Source organism: Syngnathus scovelli, chromosome 4 (assembly GCF_024217435.2).
Source record: "Syngnathus scovelli strain Florida chromosome 4, RoL_Ssco_1.2, whole genome shotgun sequence".
Lineage (NCBI taxonomy): Eukaryota > Metazoa > Chordata > Actinopteri > Syngnathiformes > Syngnathidae > Syngnathus > Syngnathus scovelli.
This window is the reverse complement of record NC_090850.1, coordinates 10,157,075-10,183,230: the sequence shown is the minus strand read 5'-3', so window position 1 is coordinate 10,183,230 and position 26,156 is coordinate 10,157,075. Positions and strand designations below refer to the sequence as shown.

General features: G+C 39.9%; 2 protein-coding genes and 1 long non-coding RNA gene across 7 annotated transcripts in view; 1 reads left to right on the top strand and 2 right to left on the bottom strand.

Annotated features, from left to right (window-relative positions):
- znf609b (zinc finger protein 609b) overlaps positions 1-13,373 on the bottom strand; it is a 62,619-nt gene extending 49,246 nt beyond the window's left edge. Inside the window, exon 1 of one of the 3 annotated variants that reach the window (XM_049718176.2) lies at positions 12,682-13,373. The gene's annotated coding sequence lies outside the window, so the exon portion shown is untranslated. Of the gene's footprint in view, positions 1-2,242; positions 3,246-12,681 lie in introns of those variants that run through there. The other 2 variants (XM_049718177.2, XM_049718178.2) reach the window with 2 other exon arrangements.
- A 6,591-nt stretch (positions 13,374-19,964) lies between these two features.
- On the top strand, positions 19,965-24,298 carry LOC125967269 (uncharacterized). The gene is made up of 2 exons (XR_007480690.2): positions 19,965-20,247; positions 22,383-24,298. It is a non-coding gene; the product is annotated as an uncharacterized lncRNA (long non-coding RNA).
- Positions 20,317-26,156, bottom strand: part of trip4 (thyroid hormone receptor interactor 4) — a 57,882-nt gene continuing 52,042 nt past the window's right edge. The window contains exons 13-14 of one of the 3 annotated variants that reach the window (XM_049718184.1): positions 24,488-24,597; positions 20,317-23,590 (exon numbers count right to left, since the gene is read on the bottom strand). In XM_049718184.1, the coding sequence (XP_049574141.1) occupies positions 24,533-24,597 (65 nt within the window). In that variant the 3' untranslated portion in view covers positions 20,317-23,590; positions 24,488-24,532. Of the gene's footprint in view, positions 23,591-24,095; positions 24,598-26,156 lie in introns of those variants that run through there. The other 2 variants (XM_049718183.2, XM_049718182.2) reach the window with 2 other exon arrangements.

The following is a 26,156-nucleotide window of genomic DNA, read 5'->3' as shown; positions in this document are numbered from 1 at the left end:
AGGGAACAGCTCAGCCCACATACAGCAAAGAATTTTAGACCAATTGACAAATCATTGAAATGCATGATGATTTTCTTTGGACGATCCGATGTGGCCAATCCAATCAGTGGAAAGACTGGTTACAGCAACAAAAAAAAAAACAGGAATTGGCCTTGCTTTTGGAAGGTGCCATATCTTCATGTTGGCAGACTCTACTAGTGAAATCCAAACGTTGCACATGCTTATCTAAATACCCCCGCAGAGTCAGGCTTCTCCTGACAAAAACATAACAGGCCACCGCTGAGCGACTAATAAACTGCTCCTCTGTTTGCACCACCGACAGTTGCTGTGTTTCCATGTAAATGTCTAACCAGAAAGAGGGCATTGGCAACCATTAACCTTTAAATAACTGCCTCCCTTGCTCCCAGCGGCAGCTCAACATGAGGCAGAGTCAACTAGAGATCCTCTTACAATCTTATCAAACAAGGCGACATGATCTATCTGTGATCTACTCAGTTGTCAAAGCTGCTATTACGGTAACACTGTAATTGTAGATAACGGCTTTAATTTTGCCGAACTGTCGAAAGGGCTGTTGTCACAGTATCGGTGCATATTTAAAGCTGCATTCCGTAGGATATGCTCACAATAACCTTTTCATTTGGCCATTTGTGACTCACACATCTTATAAATAGCAGATTAGCAGATTAAGCTGCCCACAATGGGTATTCTTGCAAGCCTATGAAAAGTAGTTTTCAGACTGGATCGGGTTTGAATTTTCCGGGCTCTTTCTGCAGATGACGTTAAGCGCGTTCTCATGTTAGCTCGTTGTCATAGCAACGTAAGCCATTATTTTGCTGTAATAGAACTGTACCACTTCTCAGAAGAGAGCGCCGTCGAGCACAATCCAGATACCCACAGTTTCTCGGAGGAAGGCTCCAAAAAGAAAACCATGATAAGTGAGGAAAAATAAAGATTGAAACTCAACCCCGGGCAAGAACTCGGGTAAACATTTGAGTGGTAGATAGAAGTGATGTAAGGGACACACAAAATGATTTCTACTTTAAGGGTAAGAAGCGATGATTGAAATTAGCACAACACTTATTTCTATTATCAGTTACCAAATGGTTGACCACTTTTCGGTCGAAACCACGAGTGAGAGTGAGCGGTGAAATTTAACATGATAGAAACAACAACAATGGATGAAACTGAAATGTTATGCTAAATGTCGCAATATTTCTCTCTGTAACCGTAGCATATATTTGCTAGGGCATGCTAGTGGAATGACAGAAAGCATTCAAAGTCATATCACACTGAGCTATGAATGGTTATTTTTATTTTTCGCCTGCGGGTGGCAGTAGCGATTACAAACTCAAAATTTTTGGTTTTCTTTTAAGTAGTTTTGGTTGGGTGTTTTTTCTCTCTCAATACTGTCAATATTGTTTCCACCGCTTGATTGACATACAGGTAAGCCTGTTGGGAGGCAATCACATTGACATGAACAAGACAGTGACCACACCTCCTCCCCGCAGCAAATTTGGCCACGCATACACAAACCTGGCGCTAAAGCTAAAAAGCTAATCAACGCATTACGCATTAACGCAGGCACTTGCTTTTTTTCTTTTAAACTAAACAATGTTTATGACCATCAAAAATGAGTGGGGTTGCTGGAACAAGTAAGAAGCCAAACCGTATCACTTTCATACGGAATGGGAGTTGGACTTTTTTTTACCTCATTGACTGGGTTGACAATCCCTTTAGCACAGCTCCATCTAGTGGATGCCTAACACAGTAGCTTCTATTCTATGCGCCTTTTAATCCGGTGCGTCCTATACAAATTTCTAATTTATAATCCAGTTCGATTTATAATAGTGCAGAAAATACTGTAATTTGTGTTGTGCAAAGTAAAGTATTTCTAAAGGACAGGTCACATTCTGCATGACAGTAAAAGGTTTTTACTATCATTTTAGAAAAACGGGGGGGGGGGGGGGGGATACTGGTTCTTGTTAGTGAACAATGATTAGCATGGCAGTGATACTTCAGATAGCGCTTAAGGGTCATATTGCTGCAGTCTGTAAAAGTGATGGTGTCTATAGTATTTATGTAGCCTAAAAATTATTCTCAAAGCTTTTCTACTCACACTTACATTCACTTTACACAAATAAACAAAAAGAATACAGGCAACCTTTGTTTCAGTTTTTTTTTTTTTTTTTTTGCAAATCTACATTTTGGTTGATGTTTTAGGTTTTTTCCAACGTTTTCCAACCTGATATTACTTGACTGATGCTCCTTTGACCTTTCTGTGGGCGTTCAGCCAACCTGTCTTCCTCTCTCTTTTCTTTTCTTCCCTGTTTTGCCATACATGTTGACCGCTGTGGACCACTGTGTGGTTACACATCCTTCTTGTGTTTGATACAGTTTTCTTTAATGACTTTTATGGGCTTTAAAGATGATGTCTTAGGTTCGATGATGCGACAATGTAAACAACACAGACAGAAAAAAGAAAACTATTAGATCTGGATAACTCGAAATAAAGGAAACTGGGTTAAAATTATTAACAGGTATTCAAGTAGAGTTATATGGGCTTTAAAGATGAGATTTGATGATGCAACAATGTAAATTACACAAACAGAAAAAAAGAAAACTATTAGATCAGAATAACCGGAAATAAACGAAAATGGGTTAAAACTATTAACAGGTATTCGGGATGGACGATCATAGAAAAAAAAATAATCACAATTATTTTGGTGATATTGAAATCACGATTAATAAAAATTATTTTGTTGATTCAAAACGTATCCATTAAACTACCTAAACTCAAGTCCTTAAAACGACCATCATGGCCTCATGACTATTCCCCTGCATGTTGGCCACGTTAATCTTGAATATATTTTTGTGACCTTGTAAACTGGCCCTGTAACTGTAATTTACAAATAATGTAGCCTCCATTTGGCTTAGGGGGGTCTCTTGAACCACACATTGAAATTTCACGAGTCAGACGGAGGCACAGATTTGCTGCTTGAACTGACTGACTAAATAAATGACTCAAAGGTGCCGTCAACTTGATAGAAACCAGGTAAATTGGATTGAAGCATGACTGGTCAAGTATCCATCCGCAGTGCGAGTAAATTCGTCATAAGCTATACATGGCTCAAAGGTCAGAGTAAAACAATAAACTATGCCTGAAGAAACTCGACAAAATTGTAACTTTCGTTACTGATATTATTTACTGGAGCAAAAGTGGTGAAGTTCTAAATGCTAAACAATTTTTGACCATATGCCTTCTAATCAGCCTTATTATAAAAAAAAAAAAGAAAAAGGTTAGCCTGCTGCTTTATATTTGGGTATGACATCCATTTTTGTTTCAACTATTTAAATCTGGCTCCATTATGTTGCCAGACTAATTGGAAAAGGAACAGGACAGATGATAATTGTGTTACGCAGCCTCATCAGAGCTGCCTTCAATTTGATTATGAGAACCAACAATTGAGTTGAGGATTAATAACCCCAAATGAATATTTACATTTAGTTGACATTTGTATTACTTCTTGAAAAATGTTGACACAATATATTTTAGAAATAACATGACACATCCTATACTAATAACTATAATTTTGGTTTTACATTTTACAGTTTAATACCACTTATGATATAGCATTAAAAAAAAACGTTTTTTTTGTCAAGACAGCACTAAATTACTTTTGAACTGGAGTCCAGGGGAAAGTTTGCGAGGACTGAACATTTATTTCTGCCATCTTAGGCCTGATTTATAGCTGGAAAGTATCTGTGATCTGCAGCATTAAGAGCAACTGAAGCGAGAGCAATTAACAAGGTCATGCTGCTTTTGAACAGCAGACTGAAAGCAGCACTCAACAATATAATGTCAAAGATGCCCAAGTAATTTGATACGGATTTGTTTTACAAGTGCAAGTAAAACAAATTATCGAGAGGCCGGTACTAAATAAAACTTACATTTTACAGTGGTCCACTGTCCCACAATATAAAAACTAACAATATTTTCATGGCTTGTGCGGAGAAAGCTTTGAGTATAATCTGGGCACACATCCGAGGAAAAGAAGTATCACACATCCCAGGCAAAAAAAAAAATGCAATTGTGCAACTAGCTTTCAAGCTGTGCAATTTTCTGCAGGGATCAACTCTTGGCTTGTGATAACTCCAACCGATGCACTAAAAACAACTTTACTAGAGTGCACCATTTTGTGAGCCATAATAAAACTTTACAATTCCAATAACAAATTTACAATCTATTTTTGGGTATCGATAATGGCTCTGTTAAGCTAGTCTGAAGTGTACGCTTTGGGAAAAAAGTGTTTTGTATTATTTTCTACAGTTTGCCGTTTTGTATTAATTGCAGGCGAAAGAATGCATCAATTGTCAAAACAGAACAAATCTTGAAAGCACATTGGAGATTTCAAGGACTTGGGTCTCTACACACAAAAATGATGTAGGCCTGAAATTCATTGCAAATGAGACCAAAGAAAAGTGACTTAATTTCTTCATGCAACAGAAAATGTGTTCCATTGAAACATTTCCATATTTCATAAAGGAAACATCATGTCTCATAAGTACCTTGAATGAGCTTCTGTTTTTGTTGTCCAGCTGAGTATGCAAGAAATTAATTTGCATGCAGGTTAGACCTTCCATTTGATACAAAACGTTACCTCTCTCTCTGCATCGGTATTATACTAAACACACTGCAAAAATCTGGAATCTCCGATCCAGGCATATGTACTGTTGTACCACAATATGAGGCTACATGAACTTTCTGGAACACTGCCGGGGGTTTAGTCTTAAGAGGTGACATGCCATTGCATTCCAAATGTTTCAATTGCTGCAGTATACCCCAAAGGTGAGGCCATTTAAGTGCAGTGACCCAAGCGTCATATTGAAGAAGACAGTCTAAGATGAGCCGTGTGTAATGGTCCATTATCCTGCTGACAGTGGGTACAGTCAGGTTCAATCTTGTCATAAAGGACACTTTCATCAGCATTATAAAAGGATAGTGAGGTTTTTACAATCCTCCATTTTTAAATCTGATCTAAGGTTCACAGTAGCTCTGCAACTTTGGAGCGTTTAGAAAAAAAAAAAAAAGGGAACACAGTGTCTAAGTTAAGTGAACTTGCACATTGTTCAATGAGTGATAATTTAATGACTGTTCCATGACTTTAACCTCTGTCATCATTGAGGAATTTCAGACCAGGAAACGTGGCTCATTGTTTTTTTCTTTGTTTTCAGACATTCTCTGTAAGCCTAAGAGGTCTGTGTTCATCAGATGAGCAGTTCCTGAAATAGTGACACGAGCCCATCTGGCAACAACAACCATGTCACATTCAAAGTCACCTAATCATCCGTCTTCCTCTTTCTTACAGTTCACTTGAACTTCAGGAGATGCTTTCTTTGACTGCAGTCTTAACTAGTTATTGTGCTCGTTCGTATTAGGCGGTTAAACAGATTTAGCGCCTACCCAATGCAACAAACGGCTGTAGACATTAGACAAACTCAAGAGCTGATACATAATGCATTCCGAAAGCGCCATTTCAAGGTTGCTGATTGCGATTGGTCTTTTTGACCAACCCCCACGGTTTGTGGGAAACATATCTAACCCCTGGGGAAACTTCACATTACAATGTGAACCCGTCCATTCCTCCTTCCTTTATTCCCTCCTTCCAAATATTATCCATACACTAGCTCACAGTCAACTATGGATATCTAGGTATTAATTTACAATGTTATTTCAATTGCTTAGAGAAAGAAGATTTCCCTATCTCAGGTCAATCGAAAAAAACACATTTGCAACAGCATAATTTTGCTAGTCTTGAATAAAATGTTGAACCCAATTGATTCATAATAGGGTTGTTCAAATAATTGAATTTTAATCATGATTACGATTTTGGCTCCAGACGATCACAAAATTCCTGTAATCGAGGACAAACGTTTATTTGGGGTTTCTATTCTGAGATGTGCAACTCAATCGCAGCGGCCCGTTTTGTCCCTTAACGTGTTCAATGAACAAAAGTTCATGAGCTACTTCATATTTTGGACGAACGTGAACTGAACGTAGAGCATTTTAGCTCTGTTTTTGTGAACACGCTCATTTAGGGGCCAATGAATGGTTTTGAACGGCAATTTACTTTCATTCAAGGATGTCAGGTTTTCTCAGACTTCAAAATAAAACCCACTAAACAAGGCGGGGGACTTGACAACCCCAGTCACAAACAGTCGCACATCGCGATGGCAGACTCTCTATGAGAAAAAACACCAAAATGCCAGAGGGTAACAGCTCAAAGCAACTTTTTTTTTGATAGGGGGAAGAAAAGAACTATAAACTTTTCATTTTTGGAACCATAAACTTAGTTCATAAAATTTCAATTATGGACTGACAACTTCATTCTAAAAATTAAGACTGAACTTTGAAGGAACTTTTTTTTTAGCCATTCACACGATGACAAGTGATGTGCATGTTGCTTCCAACTCCTCATACAATATTACCTTGTATTTTTAATTCACAGAATTGTGGCAGATAGTGGCAGTCAAGAAAGGTGAGCATTGTTACAAAAATGTGATATTTTGAAAGTCGCTCGCTTCCACACAGTTGAACAGACCGGCAAAGTGGGGGGGGGGGTTGCGGCTCCATAAATTATGGTGCATAATTACTGGTCCGATCGTTGACAATTAATTTATAAATGGATTCAAACAGCACGGTTAGGGTTAAAATTGAGAAGTAGTATCTGCATGTGGCAGCAAAATGAAGGAGCAAAATTTAAAAAATATAATTCAAGTGCATATATTTAATGGGGGGAATCCACATTAAGGAATAATTACTTTTACATCAAATCATGCACGTCACAATTTTTAGAACCCTTGATGTTGAGATTGTGTACAACTGCATTTTGCCAGAAAAAAGCACTTAATCTTCTCCTATAATGTTTCACAAGATGGGACAGTGCAGAAAGAGAGACCTTTGACTATCCTTCTTCGCACAATCTCTTCAAATTATCTAGCGACGTGGGTCCTCTCTTCTGAACTCCTCGTTTAAGCTCAGTCCAAAGGTTTTCAATGGGGTTGAGGTCTGGGGCCTGAGATGGCCATGGGGAGATCTTCATTCTATGTCTGGTGAGCCAAGTCTATGAACCTCAGTTTGAGACTATCATCATCATCATCATCATCAGGTGTCTTGCCTGGAACAGGCATTGACGGCCATGGCCCTCCATTCTTCTCTGTCATCCGAAGCTTTCATGAACTGGTTGTTTGTTAGCTCTTTATGAGTTGCCCATTCATTGAGGCTGTCCACATACATTTGTCGTTTGCGTCCTCTGCTTCTCTTTCCCTCAATCTTTGCTGTTGCGCTGAGATGTTCTATTCCCTTTGTTCTGTAGGTGTGCCCAAAGAATTTCATCTGTTTTTTTCGTACTGTATTGAGGAGTGATCTTTTCATATTCATCATTTCGAGGACCTCCTGATTTGTCCGTTTTTCCTTCCATGATATCTTCAGAATTCTTCTGAGGAACCACATCTCTGTTGCCTCTAGTTTTTTCCTTATGCTGCTGTCGATTGTCCAGCAATCGCATCCATACAAGAGAACCGACCATACATATGCCTTTAGTATTTTGAATTTGGTTGTAGTTTTGATGTTTCTGTTGGTCAAGACTGGGGACAGCTGTTTAAATGTGACTTTCGCTATGGCAATGTGTTTTTGTACTTCTGATATGCATTTCCTATCTGATGTAATGGAATAACCCAGATATTTGAACTTGTTGACTTGTTTTACCTGTGCGCCATCACTTTGTAGTTTGCATGTTGGTGCTATAGGCTTTTTTGAGATTGTCATGCTTTCCGTTTTTGATATATTTAGAGCCAGTCCTTTCCTTTCACTTGCTTCCACAACAGTATTCAGTATCTCTTGGAGGGTCTGTTCTGACTGTGCCATTAGAACAATATCGTCAGCGTATCTTAGATTGTTGATATTGTGTCCGCCCAGACATATTCCTCTCATGTCTTCGATGTTCCTTAGAATCATTTCACTGTATAAATTGAAGAGGTCTGGGGATAGGACACATCCCTGTCTCACTCCCCGCCTGATTGGAGTTTCTTCACTGTGCACGCCATCTATTCTCACTGTGGCTGTCTGTTTCCAGTAGAGGTTGCTCAATATTCTAAGGTCCTTGCCATCAATATCTAGTTTGTTCAGAATTTGAGACTATACTTCTGCAATTTGAGACTGTACTTCTGAAAAAAAAATACTATTCATTTTAGAGCATTTAACACATCTCAAACACGGGGGAGGGGACAATAATTATGTAGGGTCCTGTATAAAGAACTAACAGTTATGTAACATTACATAATTGTAATACTTATGTACTTTTTAAGCCATGGGATAATGTTTGATGATTTAGATGTGCCAAAAATGAGAGGGTCTAAGAAACTGTGTAGAATGCACCAGTAGCTATTATTCCAAGTGTACACTGAGATCAAATCATGAAAGGCAGATTAGACAAAGTCCACAAAGTGACCCTGCAGTCTTATTTTACACACAAGTTAACAATGGTGTCATAAAGCTGCCACGGCACATTAATTTAGATAGCTTTTTGGGGTTCTTTTACTGAGGTGGAACAGCGTTGTGGTCTTAAATGAGCTGCTATCGTTCAGGATCTCACATTGACACCGATTTTTAATGTCCCGTGTCGCCATCTTCTACACTATTGAAATGGTAAAATCGTCACTTCATGTCACTCTGCTATGACATCGCACGTACAGTATACACACATATGGACATAAATGTTAACAAAAGAAAAACGCATAGTGGTCACAGAAATAACTTCAATCTGACAAAAGTGAAAATAAAAAAAATGAATTGTACTTCAACTAAATCATTTTTTATTTTGAAAATCCAAATATAATGGTAGCCTTCACTGAAACTGCACAACTTTTTGTGGCAATCACCTCAAGAACACTTTGTTGCTTATAAACACGCAATTTGTCAAATTCAGGTCTGGCGTAGGGCTGCTCAATTAATTTAATTTTAATCGTGATTACGATTATGGCTCCAGGCGATTATTTAGCGTTTTTATTCTGAGACGTGGATGCGCAACTCAACCGCGATGCTCCCACAAAAGTTGTTGAACTCGTTTATATTTTGGACGAACGTGAACTGAACTAGCATGAAGCATGTTTGCTCAAATTGCTTTTCCAATTTCAAAAACATAATCGTGTAAATATTCGTCATTTCAATATTGATCAGAATAATTGTGATTAGGATTTTTACCCATAATCGAGTAGCCCTAGTCTATCGTTTTTCATTATTTATTTTTAACAGCAATGTCCTCCTTGGTCATCTCCCATAAAGGGTACCACATCTGTGGTCCCTTCTCAAGGTTTCTCATTTTCCCCTGGCAGGGGTTTTTGAGTTTTTCCTTGCCCTTTTGGGAGCTTAAGATCAGGGGATGCTTTGAGAATAATTGTCAATTTTTGTCTATGTGAAGCCCTTTGAGACTGTTTGTGATTTAGGGCTATACAAATAAACTTGACTTGACTTGATGTATGGTGCGATCTGACACTCATGTACCTTGTCCTTAGAAATTCCCTTTAACTTTGGCGTTTGTTCTAGATTCTTTTGTTACCACTCGCATTATCCATCTCTTCAATTCGTAAAGCTTTTTCCCTATGCAGCCATGCCTAGGCAGGTTGGCTACAGTCCCACAGATCTGCAGTCACAGGAGCTTAACTCATCTTTATTTATGTAACGCTTTCGCAACTGCTGAAATCAAGCTGCTTGGAGGAATGCCTTATAGAATGAGAATGTCTTTCTTTAATGTGCTTGTCTACAATTTTCTTTGTAATCTCCTGAGACAACATTCACCGTTGTTTCCTACAGTCCATGTGGTACACACCCAAACGGCACACTATTTGTCACGTGTCAGAAACTGTGCATTAGGTCCTGCAAGAGTAAAGTTCACCAGTTACTCACTTCTTCCACCCTGGTGTGTTAAAAGCAATTGTCACTGTACGACAACCAGACTCATCCCAACCCATTATCTTGATTCCACTGTGATAAAGCAGACCCAGCTGCGGCAAAATCCTGCTTTAGTGGATTTCGGAGTAAAAGGCAAAAGTGCACGATGCCTGGTCTTCTGGTTTGATTCTGTGTTAAAGAGGCTCCTCTAACCACAACATGTTCCTCTGCTTTTCAACACAGAACTCATCGATGCCAAATCGTATTCCAGGATGTGCTTTTAGACCACAATCCGTGTGTGTCTGCAGCAATGGAGTTATAAAAGCTGTTCCAGTATTCTGTCACTACCATTTATAGATACACATCAATATGGCACAATATGTACACCCAAAAAAAGTGGGAAGTTGGAGTTACTACCTGTTACACCTTTTTCTATCAGTATAATTAAATGTACACAGATCAACAAAGCATTCTTGCATTCCAGGTATGAGACAACAATTTACATGAGGCTGCTGTTTAACCTAGCAAGTTCATAATAAGTGAGCTCTTCCTATAGACCGTTCCATATTATTGATTTATTTGAATATGTCCTCTACATAATTAAGGCAAACAATAACCACAATACTATTGTAGTTGAAGATTTGGCAGGCATTTATTTTGCAAATGGAATATTGACAAAAATTAATTGAACGTTGACTGATTACAAACCGGTCATGTGACCACAACAGACACTGAACATATAGTCTCGCTTCAGACAGGCTATACCCAGGGGCCACACCCCCATTTCAACAAAAAAGTATTTCCTGGAGCCCAGATTGTGTCTGACATGGACAACCTTCAATGCTCCCTCTAAGTATTGCTCGCAAATTCTCACAGCACAAGAAAATCTACGCGGCGCATAATATAAAATTCACCACAAATGTATTAATTAATATCTAATAGTAGACCTAATCCAATTAATTAAACCAATTATGTGTTTTTGGTACCACTTTTTAATGTGATGCAGTGAGTGACAGGTGTCCAGTTAATGATACCATACGGTTTACTTACGCTACGCAGTCAATCATAGCATTGATAATGTTTGCATATGTGCCTTGCTCATACGCATCACGAAGGTTAGCTAGGCAACAGTGCAGCGGGGTTAACAAACGCAACCTTTTATCATGGTAAAATAAAGGGCCAGTGTGTAAATTCGGGTCTTTTAGGATGTAATGAGAGTATGTTTATGAGGGTATCATTTAAAGCCCCAAACTTTTCTTTATAATAATTTGTTGTGTGGGCCCCAACTAATCAAAACATGACATTCTGATTAAAAATGTTTTTATAGAATATGAGTCAAATTCACCCATTTTATCCTTCTCAGGGGCCGGCCATTTTGCCACTTGCTGGCGACTGAAAATGACATCACAGTTGCCAGGGCTCAGGTCACAACCAATCACGGCTCATCTTCTCAAAACTGGTGCGTCGTGATTGGTAGTGACCTGAGCCCTGGCAACTGTGATGTCATTTTCAGTCGACACCAAGGGGCAAAATGACTAGCCCGTACGAAGAATAAAACCAGGTGGATTTGACTTGTTTACTTAATATTTCAAAAAATAAAACATTAACCACAACAGTTTCAACTAGTTGAGCTGCATAGAACATATTATTACAAGGAAATTTTTTGAGTGGACTTCCACTTTAACATACTACACATCTATACTTTTCATTTTAAGTAGGCGAAATTGCTTATATTAAAAGTAAACTCCTGAGAATTGCTGCTGTAAGGTGATTCTTTGAATAAGCCATGTAAGTTGCTACGATTCAAGGTTTTTGAACAGGTGGGACACTGGTGTGTGGCCACAGCATGCACATCTGATGTTGCTCACAGTGGTCCTCGGGTGTGCTCAGGGATCTATGCCCAGACCCATGAAAAATTAGAGGGAACATTGACAACCTTATGTTGACTCTCCAGCAAGAAAGCCCGTTTGGCAGGCATGTAAACCTCTAGATGATTAAGCCGCTTAGTAATCACCCCAAAATACCAAGTACCCAATGACACAGGAGCAGCCATATTTGTTTAACTGATGCTTGTGTACTTGGAGTCAAACAGACAAGTTATAAACAAACCATTTGCCACATGCAGGCAATCTGCTTTGGGAAAAAAGCTGGTAACCATGGTGTTATCTTTATCTCCTAGGAGTGCTACTCAAGATTTACTACCGAACTGAAACACTGCACCTACTCCTGTTGACAGCAACATAATCAAATGGGGAAATACCCTCAATAGTGACACCGTTCACGGTATTCTTTCCCTTCGGGATGTTCTCGAAAACTATTATAGGACCCCCTTGGGGTACCTGGAACACTATTTAAGAAGCTGCAAGAGTTTGTTTGTACATGTCAGACACGAGCAGGATTTACACATCAATGTTTATTCGACAAATCACATCAAATTATGTACCACTTGTTTACTTGACTTACAGTACTCGAAGTACTCTACTGTGTGCGTTTGATCGTTCGTCGGTAGAGCGTGAATATCTTTAATACTAAAGCGTGTTTCCAAGAGCTGAACTTCAAGGGAGTTCAGTTGGCTGTGATAAGCTCATCTGACGAGGAGTAGACTGAAACAATGAGCTCAGCCTCAGCTACATTAGCTTACTCTCTGCGGCATGCTGTGTTGGCTATGTGCTCCCAAGCTAGCCAACCCTGGGCTAACGATAAACAGTCATAATAATAAAGGAAGATCAACTTACTGACTTAGCTCGTCATGCGTATTCCAGGTCCTCGTTGTTCCATTGTGACGGCCACTCCGCAAAAAAAAAAAAAAAAGTACAAGTCAGAGTAACAGCTTTTGAAATGCAGCTCAAGAAAAAGCCGAAGCAGTCGACAGCAGTGGCAGCGCAATCCCCAAAGACATCCAGCACAGGAGAGAGGAGGGGAGGCCAGCGATTCACTGGACTTGTGCCATCTCAAGTGGAGATAACGTTTGCGTCAACAACGAAGACGACCGAGCCCGGGGGGAGAGGACATGTTCGAGGTGCAGCCGGCAGACCAACAACAAGCCCGCTCCTCTCCCGCGACCCTCGGCCAATGTAATCCCAAAGCCAATAGCTTTCCACTCGGGTTAATTCCTCCGTATTTGCCGTTTGAGCGTGAAACAGCGTAGCGGCTCTTCGTGTGGGAACTGATATAATGTAGCCAAGCAGCAGCAGCAACAGCGGAGGCAACAGAAGGAGACGCCTGGAACACCTGGAAACAAACTCCACACGGATTGAACTCATGGAACACCCGGAATTGGATCATTAGGGGAGGAAGAGTCGCAGGTCACACCGCAACCAAGCATCAAAAGCACTTTTTACCATTTGGTTAAACGTACTTCCATTCGGAAACAAACCAATTTCATTTGAGTAATCAAAAAAAGTTAACAGCCATATAGTTTAACTATCTGACGTGTCAGTCAAAAAGACTGTAGTAATTTCATTTGAACAGATAAATTGATTACATGGAAGCGCTGTTGCCCGCTGTCGATTAGAGAGAGAGAGAGAGAGAGAGAGAGAGAGAGAGAGAGAGAGAGAGAGAGAGAGAGAGAGAGAGAGAGAGAGAGAGAGAGAGAGAGAGAGAGAGTAATTGTGAAGCACTGGAATTAAGTGCATCGGTAATTGTGAGGATGTGACAAGAAAATTAAAATCCTTTTCAATTCCAGCAAAACCAATGTCACTGGAAGAGATATGGAATAAAGGAACAAAACTGTGTTCTAATTTTGTCAATATGTTTAGTATTTCAAGGTTCTTGTACTGCAGTGTATAAATGAATCTGACAAAACTTTGTCAACATGTCACCAAATACCTCAAAATGATGTTGTATAAGTCGGTGTAGTATTGCGGCGAGCTATTTGGGTGGTCAAAGATGATTTATCCTGCCGTCTATGCGTGCAATAATGATCGGAATACTGAAATTCATTAAATAAAAAACGAGGCGACAGAATTTCTCAAAAATATACATACTTTTTTGAACAAATGTCAAAACAAGGCAGTGTCACGTACCTACTCAAAGTTAAAACTATGAAGATAGTATATTGAATAATAATAATATCAGCACGAATATATGTACGAATACATCATCGCGTGGTACATGCAAATATTTACTATAATAAGACTTAACTATTGTGGTCGAGAAAGCTAGTGATAGCCTCCAGCATAATCTAACAAATTGAGGTTGTTGCCGCCAATGGAACCAAGGACCGACCATCTGTATAGTGATTGCTATTGGCAAAAAAACGGTTTCTTTGACAAACGACACATGTATTTTCGTTTCATTGTATAGGACAAACATTCCTTTTTGACTCTGTAAACCTTTGCTTCAATATTAGCACAGAGAATCCAATTGAAGCAAATCCAAGAGGGAGTTTCTCATGAAACGGTGATCTTCTCCGAATAAGAGCCTTTCAGATATGTCAGACCTCCAATTCTGGCAACACCATGAATAACCTTTCATGTTCAAGCAGCTTCAAACACCAGTGAGGCTTTAAGTCATTGTCTCTCTCAGCACTGGTTTCCCAGGCAACAAGAATATGATAATGTTGCCTTTGACATGACAGAGGGAATCATCTTGCTAACAAACACAGACAACAGGCACAGAGAGGACTGGCAAAGACGATGGGGAGGAGGAGGAGGGACTGGGGTTGAATTAATGGACTCATTTTCACACAGAGGGGGAAGCGGCGGTGGCAGCAGCAGCAGCAGCTCCTCACCATCCTCCATCTTGCTCGATTGCCTCAAATGCATTCCTGCTGGCAGGCACACTCATGCCTTCCCGAGGGAATTGGCAGCCTCCGATGGAGGGCTAAGTAACAGTCAGTGGCTAGTAGGACTGCAGGGGACACATTTGAGGTGGTGGCCGGCCCTCCGAGGCCCTTTCCAAGAGTCACGCCGACTACAAAGTGAAGGGAACAGGCTCTGTGGAAGACATGTGTTTTCCATCAGCTCCAAAGACCCAATCAGCCCAGCCATGTGGAATCTCACAAGGGCCGCCTTGATTTGTGCGCGATCATCTTTCCATTACTCCATAAAAGACGCTGTAAAGCTCTTGGACAGATCTGAAACAGTCGTGTTCGCCGCCACACACTCACAATTAAACCTCCGTGTCAAACACTGTCGCACATTGGGCGCATTGCAGCCAGCCAGACAGACAGCCCGTGATGGGCTATACTGCAGCGTAATTATATATGATTTCAAGTGGCTCACCAAATCCAATTGATCCTCCCTTCCCTGATTGATAGGTAGAAGGGCCATTTCTGCTGATCTGTACCTCTTTGTTGTTATTCACGTTTGCCTTCCTCTTCTCTATGGAGTGGAGCTCTGGGGATGGGAGCGTACAGAGACTGATGGCTCCCACAGGGTTTAACCTTAATGACAACGCTAGCACCACCAGCAGCTTCATATTTATGGTCGTGAGAGGGATGTCGCAGCAATCTATTTGATCGATCGCAGAGAAATTAGGTAGCGACCCTCATGCACTTCTTGTGATAAATTGTACCGTATTATACCGTAGTTCTGAAAATAATCACCATAGGGGGGACATTTTTGGGCATAATTCTGAGCAGTATTTGTCAAGTGACACTGCAGGTTAAAACCACAAAAGAAGGTCAGGAGAAATTAGGGAGGTGGTAAGAATCAAGCAAGTCTGGTTGGCAGGAAATGTGTGCGATTGTGTGTCACAGATCAACTTTCAAAGAGACGGTCTGCATTTTATTTCACAATTCAAAGCGATTCCAAAAGTGTTTGAATCACTTTTTTGTCACATGCTTTCATCAAAATACGCCAAGAATGAAGAATTACAATACATTGAGATGATGAAGGAAAAGCATAAAAGCCTCTACACAGGAAGTTGAAGTTACACAAAACCGTCACTTGTAGTTAGTTATTTGACTTTTATCTGCCCACATAATTATTGCCAATCGTTTGCTAAGAGAATTACCATTTCGGCTCCACGCTGTATTTCTATTGGCCCGGCTTCCATTTTTTTCACCCAATTGGGGAGAGAAAAACAGTTTTCATGGCGGTTGTTACAAAACATTTGTTGCTTCAGCCGTTTTGCCAAATCGCTCTTTACGGTTACACATAACGGTCGAGGCGAGGCGACCGCATTGTCATTATCTTGCGGCAAACGTGGCTTTGCATTTATCGTCTCTCAGATCGCAATAGGCTAATGGTAATCTAGACTAATCTTGTTATGAATCTGCTACGGTTTCTATCTGGTAAGAAAACAGCAACCTGGACGAAGGTCTTCTACATATTCAAGGGAGTAAAGCTTGACAAATAACTGTGTTCAGTCGTTTAGCCCTCCTGACAGAGAAGCCCTTGAAGGCAAACTATCATCTGAACTGTCTTGTGGTGTTGAAACACTGAGAAGGAGGCGCCCTTGGGAGGGGCTGGTGTGGACACACATTAGATCCTAATGGCGCGAGCTTGAGGGACTCTCTTTATCATGGATCATGTTACAAGACTATTGGCTCTTTCTATTTGTTTACAACGTGTGGATGTGACTCGGCGCTCGCTCTTAAAAACGCACGTGAACGGCTCTAAGCTGGATCTGTTTTTTTGTGTAACTTCCTACAACGTGTTGTTATAGTTGTTACAGGTCACACCTCATTCAGCGAGGTCAAAGGGTTGCGGACCAAATCAATCTCTCGGCAGTGACTCTTTGAAAATGCAGATGTATGTAAGCTATTTGTAATGGGAAATCCATTTTTAATTGAACAACAGTTTCCTCTGATGAGAAGGGAATGGCGAAAAGATGAAATGTTCCCATTTAGGTTGGCTGGTTATTGAGCGCTAACAGATCCTCATAAGAAGAGAACACAAAGCCGCATCCGTGTCTTGTCTTGAGGGAGAACCACATTCAAACGTACATGTGCTTCCCCCTCCCAGATGGGGCCCAACTTAGACCTCCGGTCTAAGCAAAGCAACATGCCGTCAAGCACTTGACGAGCGAGAATGTCTGAATTGTACATTACACAGAGGATGTTAGGAAATGTTTGCTGTACTGTACACGAGGGCTGCAGCTATGGAATATTTTGGTAGTCTGATATCCATCTGAGAATTCTCACGAATTGTCACCTAATTTGTTAAAAATATGTTTGTTTGTTTTTTGCCTCTTAAAAGAACAATTGTGAATACACACACATTTCCACTTAATAATGAATGATCAACTGGTTTTCATTTTTGGATCATCTTTTTCCTTAAATCAAAACTGTGCTTCGCAGCACACTATTTTCCTCTCTGGTAGGATTTTTGACAAATCTCTCCTCATAGATTTTGGTCTATTTAACTAAGTGACATCAGAATCACAGTAGGCTAGCAATGTTGCTGGCTTAAACAGCAATTTTGAGTAAGCCTGGTTTTTTAAAGTGATCAGTGGGAAAGGCAACTGTGTCAGACCGTTGGCATCAATACTTGCAAAGTCATTTTCAGCTATTAAACTGTCTTGAAAAGTAATACGACGGTTTTTGCCAGCCTTTATGGGGCATTTGCTTACGTAGCAGCTAGCTTCTAACACTGGAGCTGCCGCTAAGCACTGGCAATAGGCATTAACAATTTAATGTACGCAAGGTGGTTTTTTTTTTTCAGCATCCTTAATATGCCTGACTTTAGTGCAGGCAGGTTGGGTTCAGTTCCAACTTTGTGCCAGTGTGAACGTGAGTGACAATGGTTGTCTGCTTCCTGAAACTGACTCTCACCCCATCCAAGCTTGAGTCAGGCATAGGCTTCAACTACCCTGAAGAGGATAAGCAGCATAGAAAATGAATGGATGTTTCATGTCTTAAATTATTGATACACATTAAAAAAAACACACAGCCAACCACTCACTGAAACACCACTTCTTTTATGCACGTTTTCTCCAAGCTAACAGCTAACTTTATGCAACAACGGGGAGATTATGCTTCTCTTTGGGTAATCTTGATTTTATAACACTTATAGTAGTTTTTCAATAACGTGTATGCATATATATGCCTAAATATTGTGATCCAATATATCGACTGCAATTTCACATTACATTGCTGGTTTGAAATGTACTTTTAATATTATTATTATTTTTTCAATTTAAATAAACATTTATGTTAAAACTTGTCTGGGTTTTATTCCTTGTTTTTATATTCGCCAATTAAAACATAAAAATCAGACATTTGGTTAACTGCTTTATATGACAATATGTGTTTTATGTTGTTATACGAGTTGGTGTCTCCCAAAATAACAAATGCCGGCATCATTCACTCACGAGCCAACACTAGATCTAAATTAAAAACGGAAAAAAGTGCTCTTGATTATGTTTGAATTTACATTAGAATGGTGCAAAAGAGGGCGGCTCGGTGGCGCACTGGGTAGCACGTCCGCCTCACAGCTAGGAGAGTGCGGGTTCGATTCCACCTCCGGCCCTCCCTGTGTGGAGTTTGCATGTTCTCCCCGGGCCCGCGTGGGTTTTCTCCGGGCACTCCGGTTTCCTCCCACATTCCAAAAACATGCTTGGTAGGCCGATTGAAGACTCCAAATTGTCCCTACGTGTGAGTGTGAGTGCGATTGGTTGTCTGTCTCTGTGTGCCCTGCGATTGGCTGGCAACCAGTTCAGGGTGTCCCCCGCCTACTGCCCGATGACGGCTGGGATAGGCTCCAGCACGCCCGCGACCCCCGTGGGGACTAAGCGGTTCAGAAAATGGATGGATGGATGGATGGTGCAAAAGATTGTGTTTCCTTTAAAATGTTGTATAAGAGTGTCAATCAAAATGTATTTAAAAAAACAAACAAATCTTTGACTGATATGTGATATCAGTCTGATATCGCTTAACACAATGTTGACAGAAGCAACTATTGAAGAAAAGCAACTTTTATTTCAGCCGGCGTATAATTTAAAAGTCCTCAAATAAGACAAGTACAACTCTAGAAAGGCTTCTTGCAGTGTTTCTCGTAACTGCTAATAGATTCAGCAGATAGAAATTCACTTCCCACTTGAGAGTCACTCACCATTAGGGTAGGACATGAATAATTCTGGTCTTAATATCATGTTGTTACTCTATCATCAGTGAACCAAAGAGGGACAATTTCCTTCCCTAAATATTTCCTTTGTACGCCCATCCCTCTGTGACATATTACGAGATGGATGAGCCAAAAGAAGTCTCCAGTTTGTATTGTTCTGCTGCCTGACTGCCTGCCACCACCTCTCCCAAAGACGTCCAAATCCTAATTCCCCCTCCCTGTCTGCTTGCCTGCCTGCGGCGGTGGGGGATGGGACAGTCACTGCCCTTAGTTCAATCAGCCTCTTAGTGAACACACAAAAGGCTCCGCTCCAGGAAATTACATCAGGCGACTTGTAAAAACCCAAATCAAGAATATATACGACGTAGCGGACGGAATTAAAACATGGCGGCCCCGGCGTTATAAGAACATTTTCTTAAGTGCCTCCTGCACTTTATTTATCTAAGGTGGATTAAGTTGAATTAAAAAATGAATTGCAGTCTATCAACATTAGCTATGTCTACAGTCTGAAGGGAACAGATTTGAATATGTAAAAAGAAAGCAAACTTTCTTTACTCAAGGATTAAAAATAAATATATTGCATCAATAGTCTTTTTTTTTGTTTGTGCAATAACATTCCAACAGCTGGGCTATGATATCAGATTTGCAAATGATATCTATGTTCCCATGGTAGTCAATCTATTCCACTCCGTATTAGTTCTACATGAAGTGGCTCATATTATCCTTTGTGCGTGAAAAACCAACAGCACATGAGGCTTGCGCTATTCGTTCAGAAAAAAATGAGAGCGCATGTGCTTAATTGTTCCGCCGAGCAGCACAGAGGCCTTGTTTATGTGAACTTGGATGTCTGCTCTCATCCAGAGGAATGTCCCTGATGTGGGGGACAGAAGAAAAGGCCACCCACAGGGCAATGAGCTGTCATCGTTCATTCACTGGGGGTTGAATTTAGGAAATTCTTAAGCAGCCTCTGCAGTGGGGAAAAAAGCAATTCTATGGGAGAAACTTCACAAAGGAGACTCTTGGAGGGAGATTACCGGGAGGGCTTGTGTTTGGATGCCGAATGCCGTGGAGCGAGGAGTTGTAGCTAATCTGCAACTCAAACAAGAGTAAATCGGAGATAATCAACAGCGATTTACAATGCCAAGGCAGCGAGAAACACATCGAGCCAGAATGACCGTGTGTGTGAATCTGTTGGTGATTCATTCACTATGATGAAATACGCCCTCAAGAAGAGGCTTAGTCGGGAGTGCCACTCAACAGACTGGGGAGGAAACCGCAACGCAAGAGCAGGTAAAATGTTGAAACCCCACATTGCAGTGGCAGAAGAGGAAGAAAAAAAACAACCACCAGTCATTGAACTAGATTATTCAGTTTTAATACAGGTTCTCAAAAGCCCAGTGCAGGGGAAAAAACATGATAATGTCCAAATGATGAATTACACTTTAAGTCCAACGAGCTTGACTTCATATGGAAAAATGCTTTCATACAATCTGTTTATTTCCCTTGTAATTGACTTGCCGTTCATAAGAAACACACATTTGTGGGATAAGCCGCATAACTGTGTTGTGGCCATGTCAAGTGAGCCAAATCTTCAACGTCCGTGCCAAACAGCTTATTCTGCTGTCACACTTGACTCTTGCTATTATTTCTTTGGTGGATTGAAGTCTTATCAGTAACAAGTAAGAAACAATACATATTGGCTATTGTACAGCTGGGAGCCTCAATAGCGTGTGAATGAGCCATAAAGAGACAACCATGACTGCCCAGCATCCCCTCCTCAGCCAACGCGGTTATATCGCTCGGTGTAATATGAACAGCTCATATCCCATCAGCTACTCGTGAGAACAAAACAACATCGATCCACAAATTGTACAAATGAGAGGTCCTGTAATATCAATGCAAATCCACGACATTGATCTTAATCGCTTTCCAAGACTTTAGAGCAGGATGTGTCAAACTCATTTTTTTCGCGGGCCGCATTGTAGCCATAGCTTCTTTCGGAGGGCCATTATGACTGTCAACCCAAATAAATGTATGAGCACCTCATATTATATACAGTAAAAGCTACAAAAAAAACTGACAAATAACTCGTTTTCAAATCAGACGAGTAAAAACTGGTCAAATATTAAAAAAAAAAAGATATTATTTAAAGTGAAGACAATTTGCAATTCTAGTAATGACACACAAATTTGATGCACAATTTGTCTTCGCGGGCCACATAAAATAATGTGACGGGCCGTATCTGGCCCCCGGGCCTTGAGTTTGACACCGTGCTTTAGAGATCTTATAAAAATAAAATGTATCACCAAATCGGCCTTACAGTTTTAGTAATCCTCCAAATAATTTGCAAATACGCCAAGATTGTTTACTCACTTCTGCATTTCACTACGCATTCCCCTCGTGTTTCATCATCAAGATAAGTTTTTGTTGGCTTAATCTCAAAATACCAAGGTGCAATAAATAAATAAACCAGTGAGGGCTCAGTGCAAAACAATTTAGAATACATTATTGAAATATTTTAATAATTTAGATGCTATTTAAATAAAGCATCAAAAGTAAAACAACTTGCCAAAAAGTAGTAGATGATCCTTTTCAAGAATATTTTTCTTCACTGGCTTGGATATACACAAAAGAGAAGCACCATTGTCTCTGTAAGATAAGTGAGCCAGCCTCACAGCATTTTAGAGCATGTTTGACTAGTTTGCACGCTATACTAAGCACATTTGGAAGAGGGTGTGCTTGGGCACAATGCATAAAGCAAACTACAAAATATGTGCGTTCGTTGACAGGGTGGACAAAAATAGTGTGGACGTCAGCAATTAATGTGCTCAAAAGTGATTCAGCTAGCAAGCCACATTTTGAATTTGTAAAACATTTATTTCTTTCTTTTTAATCCATTGGTATTTCACAATGACTGGGTTAAGCTTGACATCCTCCACAGTAAGATAAATATCACAAAACATACATTGCACTGTTATGTGTGAAACTGTTTGGCCACTTATAATAAGACCTGAGAGTTTCATTATTCTGCTACATTTATGATGACTGAGTGATTCCAATGAGGACACCCAAAGGCACTAAAGTGATATTGACCCATGCATATTAGAATTCAGGCGCACCCCTGATGGTGTTGCTGGTGTTTATTTTATTCTCAACTGCTTATGTATATATTTATTGCATACACAAGCATAGTACAGTAAATCTACCCTACCATATGTAGAATCTCAATTTTTCATATACATTACTCATTCACAACTGTATAAATATTTATAATTTATGTATGTGCAGTTTACACACACATACAGCCAAGATGTTCGTAGCAGTTTTAATCGTAGCTCTTTCTGCTACGATTAAAACTGGAATTTCTACATTGCTTAAAAAAAATGCCCCAAATCTGATATTTAGTTCTGTTCTTTTCTATGCAGGGTTGCATTCCAACAGCAGCCAACGGCCAACTAAAGGCCTTGTATGAATACTTCAGCATCATCATTGGTATGCGTGTGCAAGAATCAGGTTGCAAAAGCCGAATATGTTAATGATAAATGAGCCAATTGTCAAGTAAACAAATACCTGATTTTCCATTTATAAGAAAGTTACAGGTCACTTCAAACTAAAAGGCTCTTCCTTTTACAATTTACCAACGATCCTGAAAATGGAAAAACATTTTTAACCTCAATTTCCTTCAGTCAGGTAGCAAATAGAGTTCAGTATGATGTTAACAATGTGCCATACACCCTTAAAAAGGCCACGATAAAAACAAGCCGATTTGGGTTAAATATTTGACCTACTCAGGAGTTTGGGTCAATTTTAAAAACAACCCAGCAGTTTTAAAGTTGTATGATAAAATATTATTTTTTCTTTAGTAAACTACAAATGTTCAACGATGCCTATTGTGCTACTCCTGCATAAAAAGTCCATACTGTACATACCACGTACTAATGTCATGGTTTACATACGACTCCAAGAAAGATTAATTCACACAGGGAAATCATAAAAAAATGACGTGTTGTGACATATGTGCCCCGGGCAGTATCAGAGTATGATAAACATGCTGCGTGGCAGTGTTTAGACTGAACATGTAACAAAATCTTCTGGAGTTATCTTACGCAGGGCGTGTTGGTACACGTACGACGACGAGATAAAATACCATTGAAGGACAAAAAAAAAAAAAGCATGAGTCGGAGTGTTTCTCAGTGTGTTTATTCTTGTCGGAATGAAAGTGATCATGGTTGTGAGGATGGCTTTCACTGTGGCTTAAGTGTACAACAAAATGATCCAAACTGTGTTTCACACAATGCAAGCTTTTGTACCTCAAATGGGCAAACAAAGGAAAGTGATTAAGGCTTGCTGTACGTTGCCGCACTGTGGGAAAGAAATGTAAGCCATTTGGATTGTGCTTGGATGACCCTGCCTCTCTTGCCAAAGCCCTCCGCATAATCACCCCTACTGTGCTGAAGTAATTGTCTCTCTGTCTGAAATAAATGAGTAGGCTGGGTTTTTACTTCCAAACTATTGTCGGTCTAAACATGGCCGTAGGTGCTCGGAGGGTAATGATAGGCTGGGCATTTCTTTTTATGTCTCAATCCGCCAGTAGTTGCTCGTCTGCAGTCTCTTTTTAAGATACTTTAGAAATCTGATAAGGGAGAAAAGTGAGCAAAATAAACTCAAGGTTTACTGGTATTAAAGATACTGTTACATTCTGAATAATTGTGCAGAAAGTGAAAAGAAAGGACGTGCCTTGCTCATAGTAAGTTTCCCCATCTCAGTCTTGTACTGTATTAAAACTGACAAAAGCTTGGAAGGTTGTGCTTTTCTTATGAATCACTGAATCTCTGCTGCAGGGAGTCGCCCACCTTCTGACACCAGTGAATATCCATTCATGATCAGGATCAACAAACTACATTTCACAATTCTTTACCATTTTCAGGTTGATTCGACACTGTCTGTCTAAGTGCCATTTCATTTTTTGACTGATTAGGTGCACATTTGAAGGGATTGTTTCATGTGTTTTTTTTTTTTAATGTTGTTTGAGCATACATAAGTGAACGTCACCAATCTATCTACTTTGATGATGTCAAGCTCGCATTGACTGGATTTTTCCCTTCTGTGTGTTCATGCTGCACTCAAGTCACCAGATATTTAATACGTACATCTTTTTTTTATTCAAGAATCCAATCCATGGGTCATTTATCCTTACACAGGCATGACTCAAATACAATTTGAGCTTCCTGGGCACACAAAAAAAAAGAATTGTGAAAATCCAGCCTTGGAGACGCCTATGTGAAGCCAAGCATTGTTCAGTTTAATCAGTAAATATTTTGAGTTTGCAAAAAAAAAAAAAGTCAGTTTTCTTAAGTCTTTTTACAGGGGAAAAAAAAAATACTGTTTTCTTGTTTGGACTTCGAAAAGAAGATGCAATGTTCCCACCACATTTTCAATGCATTAAAATAAGAATGTTATTGTAAGGATTTTGAACTTTTACTGCTATTCAAACACACTGCTATTATTCTGAACTGGATGTGAAACAGACCAGTGGATTGTCGGTTCATTCTTCCTCATTCCGTTCGTTGGGACGTCACTCTGCGGCTGAAGCGACCAGCCCCTTCTTGGCACCCTGGTGGTAGTGACTCTCCAGCTTCCCTGCAAGAGAAAAGGGGTGAAAGGGAAGGGCGGGAGGAAGGGGAGAGGAAGAGATGAATCAAAACACCATCAAAGGGACAGGGTGACCTTTCTGAGAGCTCAAGGCCTGCTGATTAGAGGCGGCCTTGGGTAGACACGGGAGAGAGCGGAGCACCGAGAGAGACGGGACGCGAAGAGAAAGCGAGAGCTAAAAGGCCAACGAGACTCTTTAATCCGTGGCTGAAGGAGATTAGAATACAGCCTTTGTTGACGGCAAAGTAAGGTGTCCTTTAATCTGGTTATAGAGATGTACATCCAGTACGAAAATACACCGGAAAGAAAGACTTCCTATCACAACTCCAAAGACAGCCCCCCCCCCCCTCATATGGATAGAAACAATCAAAAAGCGAATCTACTGATTGATCTTTGAAATGTTTCCAAGCCTTACAGCATATTAAATTGCACTACTATCAAGATGATCTTTACGGAAAACACTTGAGATTGTTTGCCATGGTGTGACTGACAATTAACATTGGTAATTATGAGGGATTAAATGTTAGACACTTGATATGCTTTTAAATGCCACGCTTCAATGAAGAACAAAAGTCCGTGCCAATAAAGCAGATGGGTTCCCACCAAGGGTCTGCTAAGTTTTTTTTTTTTCAGCTTTCCTATGCTACTCCTGGTTACTGGAGCGTTTTCTGTAAGACTACAAAAAAAAAAAGAGCAACACACACTTGACAATATCAGGCAATTGTGTTAAAGCAAACCAGACTTGCTTTTAAAATGCTTGTAAACACCTTAATCTGACTGTGTTTGTGTATTAAATGTTGGATAAACACACTTTAGCTATTGTTGCGTGTACAGTATATATACAGCACTTCCATTGATCAAAATTCAATGCTTTAATGCATGGGTGTCAAACTCAAGGCCCGGGGGCCAGATATGGTCCGACACATCATTTTATGTGGCCCACAGAGACAAATTGTGCATCGACTTCATGTGCCAATACTAAATTAAAAATTGAGTTCACTTTTAAAAAATAGAGTTATTGCTAGCAATTTTTATTTCCATTCATTTTTAAAAAATATTTGAACTGTTTTGGCCCTCTGAAGGAAACTATGATGCAGCTCGCGACAAAAATTAGTTTGACACCCCTGCTTTAATGCATATTGATGAAAGGAAACCATAATGTCCGTACATTTGCATTTAGAGTGTAAACAACATGCACATTTTTGCAAAACTGCATTTTCCCATTCAAAGTTGAATACAAAATAAGAAAAAATAAGTGTGTTAATCCATGCGTTGCCTCTCGTTACCCTAATGGAAGTCTCTCTGTGATTACTAAAGATTATAAATGAGTGCAAAACATTCACAAGAAGCATGGCAGTGTCTGTTTAATCAAACTATTTAGTGGGAAAGCCCCATGCACAGCGACTACAATGAATGCATTTAAAAGAAAGGCTTGCGGTTGATCAGCAGTTTTTTCTTTTCATTCACTGTGAAATGATTTTCTTCCACCCAACAACTGGCAGGACATCTTCAGTAAAATGAACACAAAATGGACACACACACAATCA